The sequence below is a fragment of the Grammomys surdaster genome, unplaced genomic scaffold (genome assembly GCF_004785775.1).
Source record: "Grammomys surdaster isolate TR1022 unplaced genomic scaffold, NIH_TR_1.0 192, whole genome shotgun sequence".
In the NCBI taxonomy this organism is placed as follows: Eukaryota; Metazoa; Chordata; class Mammalia; order Rodentia; family Muridae; genus Grammomys; species Grammomys surdaster.
The window spans coordinates 162,922-178,579 of NW_021604637.1; the positions used below are offsets into that span (position 1 = coordinate 162,922).

General features: G+C 38.2%; 1 protein-coding gene across 4 annotated transcripts in view; it reads right to left on the reverse strand.

The window, feature by feature from the left end:
* Positions 1-15,658, reverse strand: part of Plekha1 (pleckstrin homology domain containing A1) — a 55,219-nt gene that overhangs the window by 36,073 nt on the left and 3,488 nt on the right. For 3 of the 4 annotated variants that reach the window (XM_028769425.1, XM_028769428.1, XM_028769427.1), the window contains exon 2: positions 5,948-6,108. In XM_028769425.1, coding sequence (XP_028625258.1) covers positions 5,948-6,088 — 141 coding nt within the window. In that variant the 5' untranslated portion in view covers positions 6,089-6,108. Of the gene's footprint in view, positions 1-5,947; positions 6,109-14,132; positions 14,213-15,658 lie in introns of those variants that run through there. The other variant, XM_028769426.1, reaches the window with a different exon arrangement.

Below are 15,658 nucleotides of genomic sequence, written 5' to 3' on the forward strand. Positions count from 1 at the left end.
CATGAAGGCTGGACGCCCCAGGGGGTGGGAATTTGAGGGTGGGGAGGTGGGAGTGGGGGGGTAGGCAGGGGTTACATCCGAAGAGAAGGAGGAGGGGTGAGGGGATAGGGGGTTCCTGGGTGGGTGGGGGATGGGGTAAGGGGACAACATATGAAATGTAAATAAAACATCCAATTTAAAAAAAAAAATTGTTCTTTTGACTCCAGGCAGAAAGCAGATTAGTACATTGTTCAGCCATTCCCAAAGAAGCTCCCTCCTGCAGCAGATGGGATCAAACAGAGACCCACAGCCAGACAATATGCAAAACACTAAGCCCATCAAATAAGATGTCTCCATCAAATCCCTCCTCCCAGGGCTCAAGGAACTCAGAGGAAGAGGAGGCAGAAAGAGTGTAAGAGCCAGAGGAGATGAAAGACACATCATTTAAATGGTATAAGTGCTATACTAAAATCTACTTTAAATGCTTTTTTTCAAAAATATTAACTGATTCTCTTTTTAATTTTTTTTTCATTTTTATTTTGTTACCATTTTGAGATAGTATTGCATGTAGCCCAGGCTGGCCTTAAACTCATTATAAAACCAAGGATAATGACTTTCCTTCTTGTCTCTACTTCTCAAATGCTAAAATTATAGGTATGTGTTACCACAAGCAATCAACTGATTCTCTTAAGTCTTCTGAAGAGAAGCATATAGATTGGAACAATTTTTTGTTTTGTTTTGATTTTTTGAGACAGAGTTTCTAAGTGTAGCCCTAGTTGTCCTGGAACTAGCTCTGTAGACCAGGCTGGCCTCAAACTCAGAGAACTGCCTGTCTCTACCTCCCAAGTGCTGAGTAAGATTAAAGGTATGAGCTGGGCAGTGGTGCCGCACACCTTTAATCCCAGCACTTGGGAGGCAGAGGCAGGTGGATTTCTGAGTTAGAGGCCAGCCTGGTCTACAGAGTGAGTTCCAGGACAGCCAGGGCTACACAGAGAAACCCTGTCTCAAAAAACCTAAAAAAAAAAAAAAAAGGAAAAAAATAATTAAAGGTATCAACCACCACTGTCTGGCATACCAAAATACTTTTATTTTTAAATTTGGGATTTATCTGTATCATAAAAAAGTGAGAGAAGGAGGAGGAAGAAGAAGAAGAGGAAGAGGAAAAGGAGGAGGGAGAAGAGGAAGAAGAAGAAGAGGAGGCTGGACACTATTAAGAAACACTGTGATGAGGTGAACAATATGTAAACTCCAAGTCTTCAACAGCTGAAAGCAGTGGTGCTGGGCTGAGGTAGAAGATGGTTACTAGGGAGCTGAGGTGTAACCTAGTGGATAAGCACCTCCTCACATGCACAAGCACAACTACAAGTAACCAAGCAAACAAACAAACAAACAAGGGCAAACACAACCACAATGAGTTAGGGCTGTAACGAGCAGAGCTTTCCCAGCCTACCTGGGGCCTTGCAGCTACAGTAGTGATGAGCTGCCTGCCACACACCAAAAAGAAAACCGTGGTACGGGAACCTGTACTAAGAACTAAACTTGAAGACTCTAAATTGAAAACTAAGAAGCAATTTATTCTGTTGAAAATCTGAAACTAGTAAGAATGCCTGAGGAGATCCATCATTACAAAGATGATTTGCTTAACACGTTGCGAAGATAATGATCCATCTGCAGTAGAGGGGAAGATGGAAGTAGCACAACCACAACCCAGAGAGAAACTCCAGAAAAAGAATGAGTCCAGTCTCAGTGAAACAAACACTCACCTGTTAACTCCCTGTCACAGTTCAGGTAGAATCCATCTTTTAAACTGACTTATAATAATGTACATTAAAAAAAAACAAGCCTACAGGTTTATTCTAATGAACTGGGTAAGTCCCTGGAAGACTAAACATTTCATAGTTAAGACAAACATGAAACGGGAATCTTTGGCAGGAACAAGCTTTCAAAGCTTTCTAACTTCTACCTACAGTTAAACTACACTATGATATGCTTTCAACTATATACTGTGCACAAAATCCCAAGTATAGATCACAAGGAATGAATATATAGATAGTAAAATTATAAATCTTTAAAGCTTGGAAGGTAACAATTACATATTTTTTATGCTAAATTTTTTTTGGTTTTTTAAAAATAGAGGATTAGGGTTAGAAAAAATTAGATAAGAAAATGAAATCCATAAATGTCCTTGGGAATATTCAACTATAACCAAAGTGAGTTTTCAAATACTGTTCTCCTTCAATGTAACAGTTATATATTATAAATAACATTACATTATATAACATATATAAGTATAACACATAATATTTATGTGTATTTATACATATGAAGTGATAACATATTATAATATAATATAAATGTATAATAATAAATATAACATCATATAATATAAATATGACAACCCCTTCATTTTTTTTTTTGATGTATTTACTTATTTTATGAGTACACTGAAGCTGCATGCCTCCAGACACACCAGAAGAGGGCACCGGATCCCATTACAGATGGTTGTGAGCCACCATGTGGTTGCTGGGAATTGAACTCAGGACCTCTGGAAGAGCATCAGTGCTCTTAACCACTGAGCCATCTCTCCAGCCCCAAAGATTTATTCATTTTTTTATGTATATGAGTACACTGTAGCTGTCTTCAAGACACACCAGAAGAGGGCACCAGATTCCATTACAGATGGTCATAAGCCACCATGTGGTTGCTGGGAATTGAACTCAGGACCTCTAGAAGAGCAGCCAGTGCTCTTAACCACTGAGCCATCTCTCCAGCCCCTGACAACCCCTTCAGAATAACACTTTCTTTTACGTCTTCTATCAGTTCATTATTTTACTTATCTGGATAGACCTCTAAGTCTTGTAAGAAGAATAAAAATGAGAAACCAAAGCCCGATGCACAGGAATCTAGATGACACAGGTTCACAGCAGGAACAAATACAAGTAGTTAGAAGACAAAACATACTCAAATTTCCAGTTATGACTGCTCTCAATCAGAAAATTCTCAAAAAGAAACTAAGCTTCAAACTGTGTTACCTGACAATGAGCAAAAATAATACAACATTCAAGAAAAAAAAAAAAGAAAATATGCTGTAAGTTCCTCAGCTCATTTTACCAAACAACGAATTTTTAAAGTCTCTTCAAATTCATTTTCTAGTATATATATTTTATTAATTCTGTATCATTACCAACTTCCTCAGCAAAACTTAGCCATAAAATGAGTCCTCATAATAGACTACAGTGAATTTTAAACTGATGGCTAGTGGCAAAGAAAGCAGTAAAAAGGGGAAGTAGCTCCCTAAGAAAAGCTGAAAACAAACAAAACAAAGCTGCTTGCTTTACCAAAGCACTTATGCACTGGGACAGATGCAATGAGATGGAATCATCTGAAATTGTTATTTTCAGTAATTCAAAATGGCTTTAAATAATTGATAATTTCATATAGCTTGATCTAATAGTCTCAGTCTTGGTTTTTATTTGTAAAAGGTGAAATAAATCTGGTATTAATGGCTAGTACACTGCCTGACAGAGACAAGTGTATAAGTTCACAAGCTGAAAAGACTTTAAATTATGTAAATGTTCAGAAAACTCAATGTTCTAATCACAAAAAGGACAAAGGTCTTTTAAAGAGTACACGTGAGCTGAGTGTGGTGTTGCATACCTGTAATTCCAACACACAGGAGATAGAAGCAGGAAGATCAACAGTTCAAGACCAGCCTTGGACTATAGAAGTATCATTAGGACAGCCTGATCTTAGTACAGCTGGGACAATCACCAGCACGTGCCTCACACACATACTCTTTATGCACAAAAAGTGTATGTGAAAAGACCTAGCTGAGTGCAAAGCTTAAAAGATACCTCCTTGCCAAGATGGTCTACCAATCCAAACACACTGCAGGTTCCTACACTGACTTCTTTGCCCTGCTACTCTGAATCCTGGAATCATTACTCCTCCACCTCTGGGCCAAAGTCAAACCTGATCTTAGGTCAATTTTAAATGTTACCATCTCTATTACAATGTCAGCTCCCTCTGCTTTTTGTAATTACGCTTTTTTCTGAATTCCAAGTCCATATTTCTTACAGGGTATCAAATATGCTTCATTTTTTACCTATCTGTTTATATCTGTTAAGTGAGAAGTTTTGGTAAAAGGGAAAACTGGAGTAAGAATCTGCACAAGAATAAAAAATAAATAAAGGGGTTTTAGGGAAAATTCCAGAGAACCATATATACGATCCTCTGCAAAGAGAGGTCAACAGGGAAACACACTGACCACACATGCCCTGGCTCTGTAGGAACCAGCAGCTGAGGAGATCTAGCAAAGACTCAGTTTTACCTATGAATCATGTCCCAGCTAAATACCCAAGACCATAAAAAACAACAATCTGATTCATATGTTGAGGAAAAGGAGTCAACATGAACTTTTGATTTCTGCTGCCCTGTTATTTCTGCCACTGACTCAGACCAAGTAAATGAAGATAATAACCATGCAGTTGTTCAGCCAGGTAGCCACCTCCTAAGGAAGGTCCTCAGACTCAAGGATAAGGGAACAAAACAAAGCTGTCGATAAGGTCTACATGGACACTGCCAGAGCATGCCACTGCCGGCTAACAAGTCTCATCATACAAAGTGAGTACACAGTTAATACAAACTGGATTAAAATATACCCCATCTCCTCAAATTTCAAAGACTGCCAGTAAATAAAGGGCTAAACCTACATGATAGAGAGCCATAGGGTTAAATTAAGACTGCTGAGAAGATCCAAAGAACTGGATTTTAGCTCATATAAAAGTAATAATTGACAATTTCAAATATGATCTAGACATATTTAACATTATGTCATTCAAGTTATGTCTAAATTAAAGATGCTTTTCTTTATAAAGGAAGAGACTAAATTAATACTAAGATCCTTTGTAACCCTCAGTCTTATATGTAAATGAATATTACACATTACCATATCAAAACACATACAGGTAATAAAGAACAGAGATTAGTTCTAGGGATGTTTCTGGCTATGTAAAGCACAGTGATCTTTCTACAGCTCCTGCTCTCTCCCAGGCTGTATGACCAGCACACCAGGTAGGAAGCTGGCCAGACTCATCCATCATTTTTCAAATACTTCACTGTGACACATACCTCCATTTTTAGTTTTAGAATAGTTTTTATTTGAAAAACAGGTTCCACCAACAGGAACTTTTCAACTATTCAACAGATCATTTTAACTTCAGGTCTCTTACTGATCTTAAAACTTAGACTTTCATTTCTTTGTTTGTCTGTTTATTATTTGCTTCTATTATGTTTATTGGGGCAGTAGAGTGGGAGGGAGGGCCTGTCCATCATGGCTCATGTGTGGAGGTCAGAGGACAAGTTTTGGAAATGTGTTCTTTCCTTTTACCATATGGATTCCAGGAGTCAGCTCAGGTTCTCAGACTTGGCCCCAGTGCCTTTACTTACTGAGCTCTCTCTCAGCTCTCAAAAGTAGGATTATACTTTTCAACTTCTTACATCTATCCCAGAGACTTTCGAGGAAACAACAAAATTGAAAGTCTGTTTCCATCACAGATTCATCAAAATGACTGACACTCAGTGGACAGCACATGATGAAAGAACTACATCTGCCCAAGAGTATCAATGTTTCAGTAATTCTTCCAATGGTAACTAACACTCACTCTAGGCAGAGTATCTAAATCTGTGATTAGTCAAAACACTTTCTACTAGAAATAGTACTCGCCTCACAGGAGGGAGAAAATACATATTCAGGGGTAAATTTTAATTTCAATCAAGTAAGCTAATTTTACCCTCTGAAGTTCAAATAAGAGTACAGGTCACAGATACCAACAGGGGAGAAAACTAAACCAGTGGAAAGAAACTTAAATATGTACTGTAAAGAAGTCAAATTTAGCGTCTATATCAAATACTGTGATAAATACAACTTCTCTATGTTGTTATAAGGTAAGCTTCAGTTTTTACAAACCTGTGGATTATCCATGTACCATACAAAGCTGTCTTCTCTGGTATCCAGGATGAAATACCGTCGAAGAAATTTCCCGCTGTTCTCATTTTCTTCAATGTCTAGAAAACCACAGATGCGATTCTGTCGATCCACATAAGGCATTTCTAGGCTTGAACATTACACTGTAAAATGAAAACATTAACAGTAAGCTCCTAGAAAGAAGTGAACGTCAAGATACACTGCAGTCTATTCCACAAGCAGCAAAGTTTCCACTGCAGTAGTTAATAGGAGCTCATACCAATCTCTGCACACTTTAGGACTGAAGCTTGCCACAAACGTACACAAAATCCAACTTCAAACTGGTGAAGACATAGAGACATTCTGCTCAGCGAAATAACTCACTTTGATATCCCCCTAATATAAAACCAAGTGAAATAAAAATTGGCCATTCAAATTTTAATCCTCATAAATCAAGATGATCCACTTTTTATTTCATGGATTTGATTTTTTTTTGTTGTGTTTTGTTTTGTTTTGTTTTGTTTTGTTTTGTTTTGTTTTGTTTTTTGAGACAGGGTTTCTCTGTGTAGTCCTGGCTGTCCTGGAACTCACTCTGTAGACCAGGCTGGCCTCGAACTCAGAAATCCGCCTGCCTCTGTCTCCTAAGTGCTGGGACTAAAAGGCATGCGACGCCACTACCTGGCTTTGGATTTACATTTTTTAAAAAGATTTATTTTCTGTTTGTTTGTTTGTTTTAAGACAAGGTCACAATATATAACCCTGGATGGCCTAAAACTCACTCTGGAGACCAGGCTCACCTCTAACTCACAGAGATCCTCATGCTTCTGCCTCCTCAGTGCTGGAATTAAAGTCATGTCACCATGCCTGGCTGATTTATTTTACTTTTAATTAGGTAGGGTGTGTGTGTGTGTGTGTGTGTGTATTAGGGTGTGCACATGCAAGTGTAGGTACTAAGTTCAGCAGAGAATGCCAGATACCCTGAGCTGCCTGATAGAAGAGGTTATGAGTGCTAGGATTCTAATTTGGGTCCTCTGCAAGAACAGTATGCACTTAAACCTCTTAAGCCATCTCTCCAATCCCTTAGAGCATTTTAAAATTCACACAATAGCTAACATTTACTGACCACTACAGTACTCTAGACTCGGTAGCAGGTTCTCTTCTAAGCATAATCAATCTTCAAAGCAATCCTATGAGTAGGCATCAGCATCTCCATTTCTCAGAAGTCAACATTGACAAGGGAAGTGAGCTTCCTAACTAAGACAGCTGGAAGGCCAGATGTAGTGATGCACCTTCAATCCTAGTGCAGGGGCCACTGTGAATTCCAGGCCTGTCTGGCCTACATAGAGAGTTTCAGGATAGCCAGGGCTACATGGAGAGACCCTGTCTCAAAAATAAACAAATAAAAAGACAGCAGAAAAATAGCAAATGCTTAAACACAGATTCCTAGGCACTAGACTCCTAACAAGTACTCTTTATGTTGTACAAAATAAAATGAATCAGAATAAACAGCTAAACAAAAACAAAGGAGGACCAGGAAGACATTCAAACATCACCCGTGAAACCTAAGATTTTCACCTAAGAAAAGATTTTATATAAATCTGATCAAATTACTAGATTCTCCTATAGTCAACTACTAATTACAAGAAACATAGAAGACAGAGGAAGATACTGAACTGTTCCACGAGAATCCAATTAGCAAAAGCCAAACTGGGAACAAAAGGACACACGACCCAGTTTCTTCAGAAGGTAAAGAGGAACTAAAGATTTAATCTGTTAGAGGGGCTCAGTAGTTAACAGCACTGGCTACTCCAGAAGACCAGAGTTCAATTCCCAGCGCCCACATGAGACTGTTTTTAACTCCAGTTCCAGGGGATCTGATCCCCTTCAACCTCTACTGTGCACTGCATACTCATGGTGTACATACATAAAAGCAGGCAAAACACCCACACAAATAAAATAAAAAATAAATCTTTAAAAGTGTTACAGCATACATTCACTCAGCATGTGCAAGAAAGGACCTGGATCCTACCACCACCAGGGCAAAAAATAAAGAAAAAGAAGCCACAAACAGTGGGGAAACATAGAGTATACCTCAATCAGATAACTGATATATAAGACCAGAATTATTTATTACAATTCAATAAGACAGCAGTAAAATGGCCAAAAAGCTTAGCAGATCAGCTAGCACAGATGTAAAATAGTAATGCTCTTCATTATTCAAGAGGTAAGACGGATTTCTAAAAACAATTCTGAAATGTTCTAGATGCCTACTAGGGCAGCCAAAAAAAAAAAAAAAAAAAAACTAATACCTACTGTTGGCGATGTAGAACAAGTGAACTTTTATATATACTGCTGGGGTGCAAAATAGTTTACCAACTCTGAAAAACAAATTAGCAACATCTTCTAATAATGGTTTTTGTTGGTTTGTAGTTACGTTTGGTTTGGTTTTGGTTTTTTTGAGAGTTTTTCTGTATAGCCCTGGCTGCCCTGGAATTCACTCTGTAGACCAGGCTGGCCTCGAACTCAAATATTTGCCTGCCTCCACTTCCTGAGTTGCTTCTAATAATGTTAAAAATACCTATACAACACAAACCAGAAACTCGATTTCTCGATATTTATCCAAATCAAATGAAGGTCTGCTCACTCAAAATCCTGTAAACAACCATTTACAGCAACTTTACTCCTAAGTATCAAGAATCAGAAAAAATAAAAATAAATAAATAAATAAATAAATTTAAAAAAAAAAAAGAATCAGAGCAACCCAACTGACCGGCTGCTGAGTGAGCACATCCTCTAGCCACTGCAATGGAGCTTTATTTGGAAAGGGGTGAAGTACTGTTGCATAGACCAACAGAAACCTCATCTGTGCTAAGTGACAGAAGGCAGACTAAACAGGCCGTGGAGACAGAACAGGTGAAGGAAGAGACTGACTTGAAAGTGGTAAATTTAAGGTGTAATAGAGTGTTCAATACCTTGATTGTGGTAAAATATAAACTAGTGCTTATCAAAGCTATAAGGCCTACTTGCTACAGGACATAGAAATCAAGTTGAGGGTTGAGTTGTAGAATCCTTCCCAGCCGGCTTGAGTTCACAGTGCTGAAAGGTGCTGTAAAGCATACTAAGGAAGAAAACAGTAAATGATTTCACCCACTTGTAGACATGTGTACTACAACACTGACCCACAAGGCAAGATATGGCCACCTGGAGCAACAGTAGCCAACTACTTTAGGGATAACCAACAACTCTGGGATTGGATTAGAGGCCTGCTCCACAGGAAGGAATACATAGCTGATATTATAAACTGGTGAAAGCCTATTACTGGGGAGGCCAGAGATCCAAGGGGAGAACTTACTACCACTGTTCTCCTAAATGGACATGTTTTCAAGCTACCATAAACTTATAGACTAAAGCCACTGAAAGCCTTCCTTTTTGAAGAGGCAATAATAAATGCAGAGACTCATATCTAGTCAAAAGGCCGAGAAATAGCGACTGTTCAAGAGTTCAGTCCACATTTGCCGTCAGACCACCTCTCAAGGCCCATTGAAGACGTAGGGGTGAAAGGAATTAAAAGAACTGGAGGAAGGAGGGCAGTGCCACAAAATACTGCCATCCAGACATGACATTGTCATTGCAATTATGAACAGCAGCTATGGATATCTTCACAAGATTGGGCCCTACAACATACAGACAGAGGATGTATGTATGGGGCTCCATCCTTTCCTGACAAGCTATTGTCTGATAATGTTTGCTCTAATGGTACAGCCTCTGGGGGACTAGTTGGGGAGAATAATAAGTACAAAAAGAGAAAAAGGTGGATCTCATATAAAATATATATATATGTATATATATATATATATATGAAGCTATAAAAGACAAAGAAAAATATATAACAAGAATAAATTACATACAAAATAAAAAAGAGCAAAGCAGCTGCCCCACCATGGTAGAAAAGATCACAGTACTTGGACCAAGGAAAGAACTACAAAGGACTTAAAAGATTTTTTTTGAGGGGCATATCTTAATTGTGGCAGTTACACAGTCATACACACATCAAAATTCACAGAATTGTTCACTAAAATGGGTAAAACTGATTGCATGTATATAACATTTCAGTTATCCTGAGCTTAAACAAATAGCGCCATATATACTCAACAAAACAGCCAAAATGAAGCAAACTAGCAATACAATGTATCATCAAGAACATAAAAGATGCATGATTTATTTATACACTGTTGATAGGAAATATTAAATAGTAAGCCACTTCAGACATAGTTCTACCATGTGGCCCACCCAATCCCATCCCACAGATCAGCACAAGAGAAATGAAAATATGTAAGAACAGAAAGACCGTAAATAACAGAGACAAAGATGCCCAGGAGTAGGTGAATAGACAATAAATGTAGCATAGCACAATGGAATATTAGTTTACAGTATAAAGTAATTAGTAACATGCAACAATTTGAATGAATTTCAAAATCATTATTATTCTAAGTAGAAAAAAACAGGAACAAAAAGCTGCACAATTTACAACACAATTCAAGTTGTTTGGAACTAAGCAAAAGGAGAATTAACATCAAAAAGCAAGTTGAAAGATTAGTAGCAATCCTGAGCCCGGTGTGGTGGTGCTTGCCTCTTTTAATCCCAGCATTGGGAGGGAGAGGTGGGCAGATCTCTGAACTCAAGACTAATCTCACCTACACAGTGAGTTCCAGGACAGCCAAGGATATGAGAGAGAGACTGTTTCAAAAAACCAAACTAAACAAACAAGTTAGTAGCAATTTAAAGAAAGCCCTGATAAATAACTAAGAATAATTTTTAAAGAATTTGAATGGCAAAATTTAACATGTATAACCAAAGCCAATAGGAACTTATTCCACAAAGGATTACCTTCCTTAGCCAAGAAATATCAAGAATAATATATCAAAAGCTCAAAAAAAGAAAAAAAAAAAGAAAACAAAACAACAACAAAAGAGTCAAAGGCATGGATACTGCATTGAAAAAGATATAAGAAGACTTTGTGTGTGTTTCCTCACAGAAAAGCAATACAGCCTAAGAGCCTAAAAGAGGACAAACAGAAAACAAGGGAAATCCCTGTACAATATATCTGAATCTGAAATTCTATGAACCCTAGATCTTTGAAAACATGACAGCAACAACAAGTCATCACTGTGCCTAATCCCAGAGATCTAAACGCCTCCAACAAACATTAAAACCACCACATGAAATGTCAGAGTTAAGAAATAATCATATAATCTCAAAATATCACCCCATAGTTTTCTTCCTAATCACAAAGAAGGCTGGGCGGTGGTGGTGCATGCCTTTAATCCCAGCACTTGGGAGGCAGAGGCAGGCGGATTTCTGAGTTCAAAAGTTTGAGGCTAGCCTGGTATACAGAGTGAGTTCCAGGACAGCCAGGGCTACACAGAGAAATCCTGTCTCGAAAAAACCAAAAAAAAAAAAAAAAAAAAAAAAAAGAAATTAATCACAAAGAAGAAAATGTATTTTTGCAACGGAGAGATGTTATAGCCCCACCTTTACCAAGTGTTTTAAAATCGAATGAATCCAGAAACTTAATCTTAATGGATATGACTTCTCTCTCAGTAGAGTACACTATACTATTCTACTGGTATGAACTATTAGGAATAAACGCATAAAGCAAATAGACTAGCAGCTGTCTACTTAGGGGAGGGTCGGCAGGAAATGGAGAATTGGCTATGGATAGAAAATGGGTTATCGAAAAACCAAACCAAAAATAAAGAAAATGGGTTATGCCGAGCGGTGGTGGCGCACGCCTTTAATTCCAGAACTTGGGAGGCAGAGGCAAGCAGATTTCTGAGTTTGAGGCCAGCCTGGTCTACAGAGTGTGTTCCAGGACAGCCAGGGCTATACAGAGAAACCCTATCTTGAAAAACCAAAAAAAAAAAAAAAAAGGTTACTCTGAAGGGATGATACAAATACTCAAAATTTTGGTGACAGACAGATAGATAGATATATTCAAATATATATTTACATATATAAATATATATGTATATAAAATATATAAATATGTTCAAATATATATATATTTTTGGACGGACGGACAGACAGACAGACAGACAGACAGATAGTTCTTGCTTCAGTCTCTACCCTACCACAACCCATTCTCAACACTGAAATGATAGCAATCCCAAAATTTAACAAAACATGATTCAGTGCTTCCTTATTCAATAAAAACACATACGTTTACCTCTTTTTAGGTGCTGTTGTAAATATTAGTTCAATCCTTATATCAATACTATTTATGAGAAAATCAAAGTCTAAGGCCACAGGGGAACCCATGTCCTCTAACACTATACATAGTATCTCTTACTGCTCAAAACACTTGGAACTGGGCAGTGATGTCAACATCAGTTGTTCAATAGAATTACCTTCAAGTTTCTGAAATCCCTGATGCCTGGGACCACCTCATGGCCCACTCTACCCCCTACCAAGACAGACTACATAAAACACTCTGGGATTGAACCCAGTCAACAGTATTTTGTTGTTTTTCATCCAAGGCCAAAACACTGTCATTTCAATAGGATCTCAGGTCACTCAGAGTAAAATCCAGGGCCTTTAGAAAGACTTAGAAGGCCTCACCTCCCTGCTCCCTCAATACCCACCTACTCACACATTCATCTGGTACCAGACTAACTAAAAAAGTTCCCAGTGTAGAGCAGAAAAGACTCGTCTAATGCAACTCCACTTCCATCACTGAAGACATGTCTAAGATCTTAGCTGAAGCTGCAGAGCTCCTACCGCACTACTCATCTTCCTTTTATGCTTCACTCTTCTCTTTAGCGCCTATCAATAGCTAACAAGTGAGGACTTACTGTTTACCTACATCTTGTCTATTTCCTCACTTTAGAATGTAAGCTTCATGAGAGTAGAGGCTTTTGTTTTTGTTTCTTCAAAGTCTACAATAGCATGGTGGAAGGTGTTCACAAACTACCTCCTGAATGAACTGTAAACTAACCCATAATTACTGTGTCAAATGTTCAGGTTTCTAGATACAGAGCTGCTTTTTCTTCATCAGACCCCCCCCCCAAAAAAAAAAAATCACATAAACTGGTTTGTTCAGATGACATTAAGAAAAAGGCCCATAGTATTGTATTCCTATTTGAATTTAAATTCTCAGTAAAGCAGGCATCAAGAAAAGACAAAATTAGCCGGGCGGTGGTGGTACACGCCTTTAATCCCAGCACTTGGGAGGCAGAGGCAAGTGGATTTCTGAGTTTGAGGCCAGACTGGTCTACAGAGTGAGTTCCAGGACAGCCAGGGCTATATGAAGAAACCCTGTCTCGGAAACAAAAAATAAAAAATAAATAAAAAAAAAAAAAGAAAAAAAGAAAAAGAAAAAAAAAAAAGACAAAATTACATGATCAACCCACCTCTTCAAATCCACTCTTCAGCTTGATATATACACCAAGGCATATGGTTAGATTCAAAACCCAGTCACAAATTCACACTTACAGTTATCAATCTTCTCATCAGTAAGGAACCAAGAAGCAAGTCAAGACACAAAACAAAAATTAAGAGAAAGAAAAAGGAAATTCTACACTGAAAGACATCCTCTGGCCACAAAACGCTGTATTATTTGTTAATCAGACACTATATGAACTAGAATCTCACACAAACAAAGTAGAGGACATTCAGTTGTCCTTCCTTACCCATGGAAATTGGTTTCAGGTCTCCCACAGCTACCAAGGTTGGTACTGCTCAAGGCTTTCATGTGAAGTGGCACAGTATTTGCACATAACTAACAGACCTTCTCCCTCTGTACAGCACCTCTAGATTACTTACAATACTGAACACAGCTTAAATGCTATGTAGATGGATGGTAATATAGCAATATAACAAAAATACAGCCTGTACATCCTTAGAACAGCAGAAATCTTTCCAATTAATGGTTGGCTAAATTTGTTGGCAAAGTTCACACTGTACATACATCTGTGCAGCCAGGCATGGTCTTCACCTACCTACTACATATAGCTTTCAGGCCTCCCTGAGTACCACTTTAACATCCTTTTCTTCAATAGAAGCAACTGACACACAGAGACAATGAGGAAAGAAGTGTTCAGTGTCTTTAGAAAGAACAGGGAAAAACACAAAGTGTTCATCCAAAATAGTGGTAAGGGTCTTCAAGATATTTTATTATTATTTACATTACCTAGGAGACAGGGAGATGACGTCGCATCTTCCAATCACTTTCAGCCTGCACAGTAGACTGTGCAACAGACTCTGCCTCCCTGAGCAAGGGAACAATGAGAACTGATTTTAAAAAATTAATTAAAAAACTAAAATAAAAGCAGCAGGGCAGCAGTCTGCAAGCCACCACATGACATAAGGAAGTGAACTGAGTGGTTACTGCCAGCATACCTGTGCTCAAGTGGTTGGTCTTACCATTATCAAAACACCTTAACTACAGAGAAAAAAAATCCTTACCACTCTTCATCACACATACGTACGTGTGTGTGCACACGCGCGCGCGCGCACACACACACACAAAAGGTAACAAGCTGGGTGGAGTGAGGAATGAAAAAGGGTTGACCACAAAAATTTCATACCCAGGAACTGTGCAAGAGAAAGTCTCCATGAAAAAATCTCACCAGAGACACCAGCTTGTCTTTCAGAAATCAATGGCCTACACCATTAATTAAGGAGAAACCGACAGATAATAAGTATATTTCCCATTCTTCTGACTAGTCCTATCCAAGCAGATACCCAAAGGGGGACACCAAAAAGGTTACAGATTAATTAATATTTGGCAGTCCCTCTATATCCCAAGATTTACGCAGTACGTGGGAGATAAGTGGCTGGGTAAGAGGGCAAAGGAGTTCTAAATTATATGAGACTTATGCTTTAAATCGGAATACATTAGATTAGAGCTTTTTTTTTCCTTTTCCTAGACATGGTCTCGCTATATAGGTGGGCCTGCCTCTGCCTCCCAAGTACTAGGATTAAAGGGATTTTTAACAGCTATAAATGATAGAAAAGCTATCCTTATTCATGGGGCAAGGATGGAAAACAGAAAGATCATTCAAAACAGACTAAAATAGTGAATGATGAACATTAAAATTGTCTTACGTTTATTGTCACTAGCTCAGACTGCTTAATAATCCAATGGCAAATGGACCTGCATAACCACTCTTAGTAACAGAAGGGAACACCTGACATGGAAATTCTCAGGGAGGATTTACTGTACTGGCTAAGCTGCATCAGAAGCCCTGAGATCACTCCTATTGCACTGCTAACAACTATCTTTTCCTCAAGAAGAGGCTAAACAAAATCCAGAACTGAGAACTCATGGTTACACTATAAGCAGCAAGGTTGACTAAAGGTATAAAATCACAATTTTTGGAGTGTGAAGTTATCAGATTGACAAGCCATATTAAAAGTTCTATTTGGAAACTATTTGACTCTAAAAAAATATTCAAATCCTAAATGACTCTAAATTTCTTTTACATTCAAGAAAAATAATTTTTTAAAAAATCACCAAAACACTATCTTTTAAAAATCAAAGCCATTTACCAGGTAGTGGTGCTGCATGCATGTCTTTAATCCCAGCACTCAGGAAGCTGAGACAGGTGGATCTCTAAATTTGAAGTCAGTCTGATCTGCATACACAGTGAGACAGGACAGCCAGGGCTACAAAGAGAAACCCTGTCTTGAAAACAGAAAGAAAGAAAGAAAGAA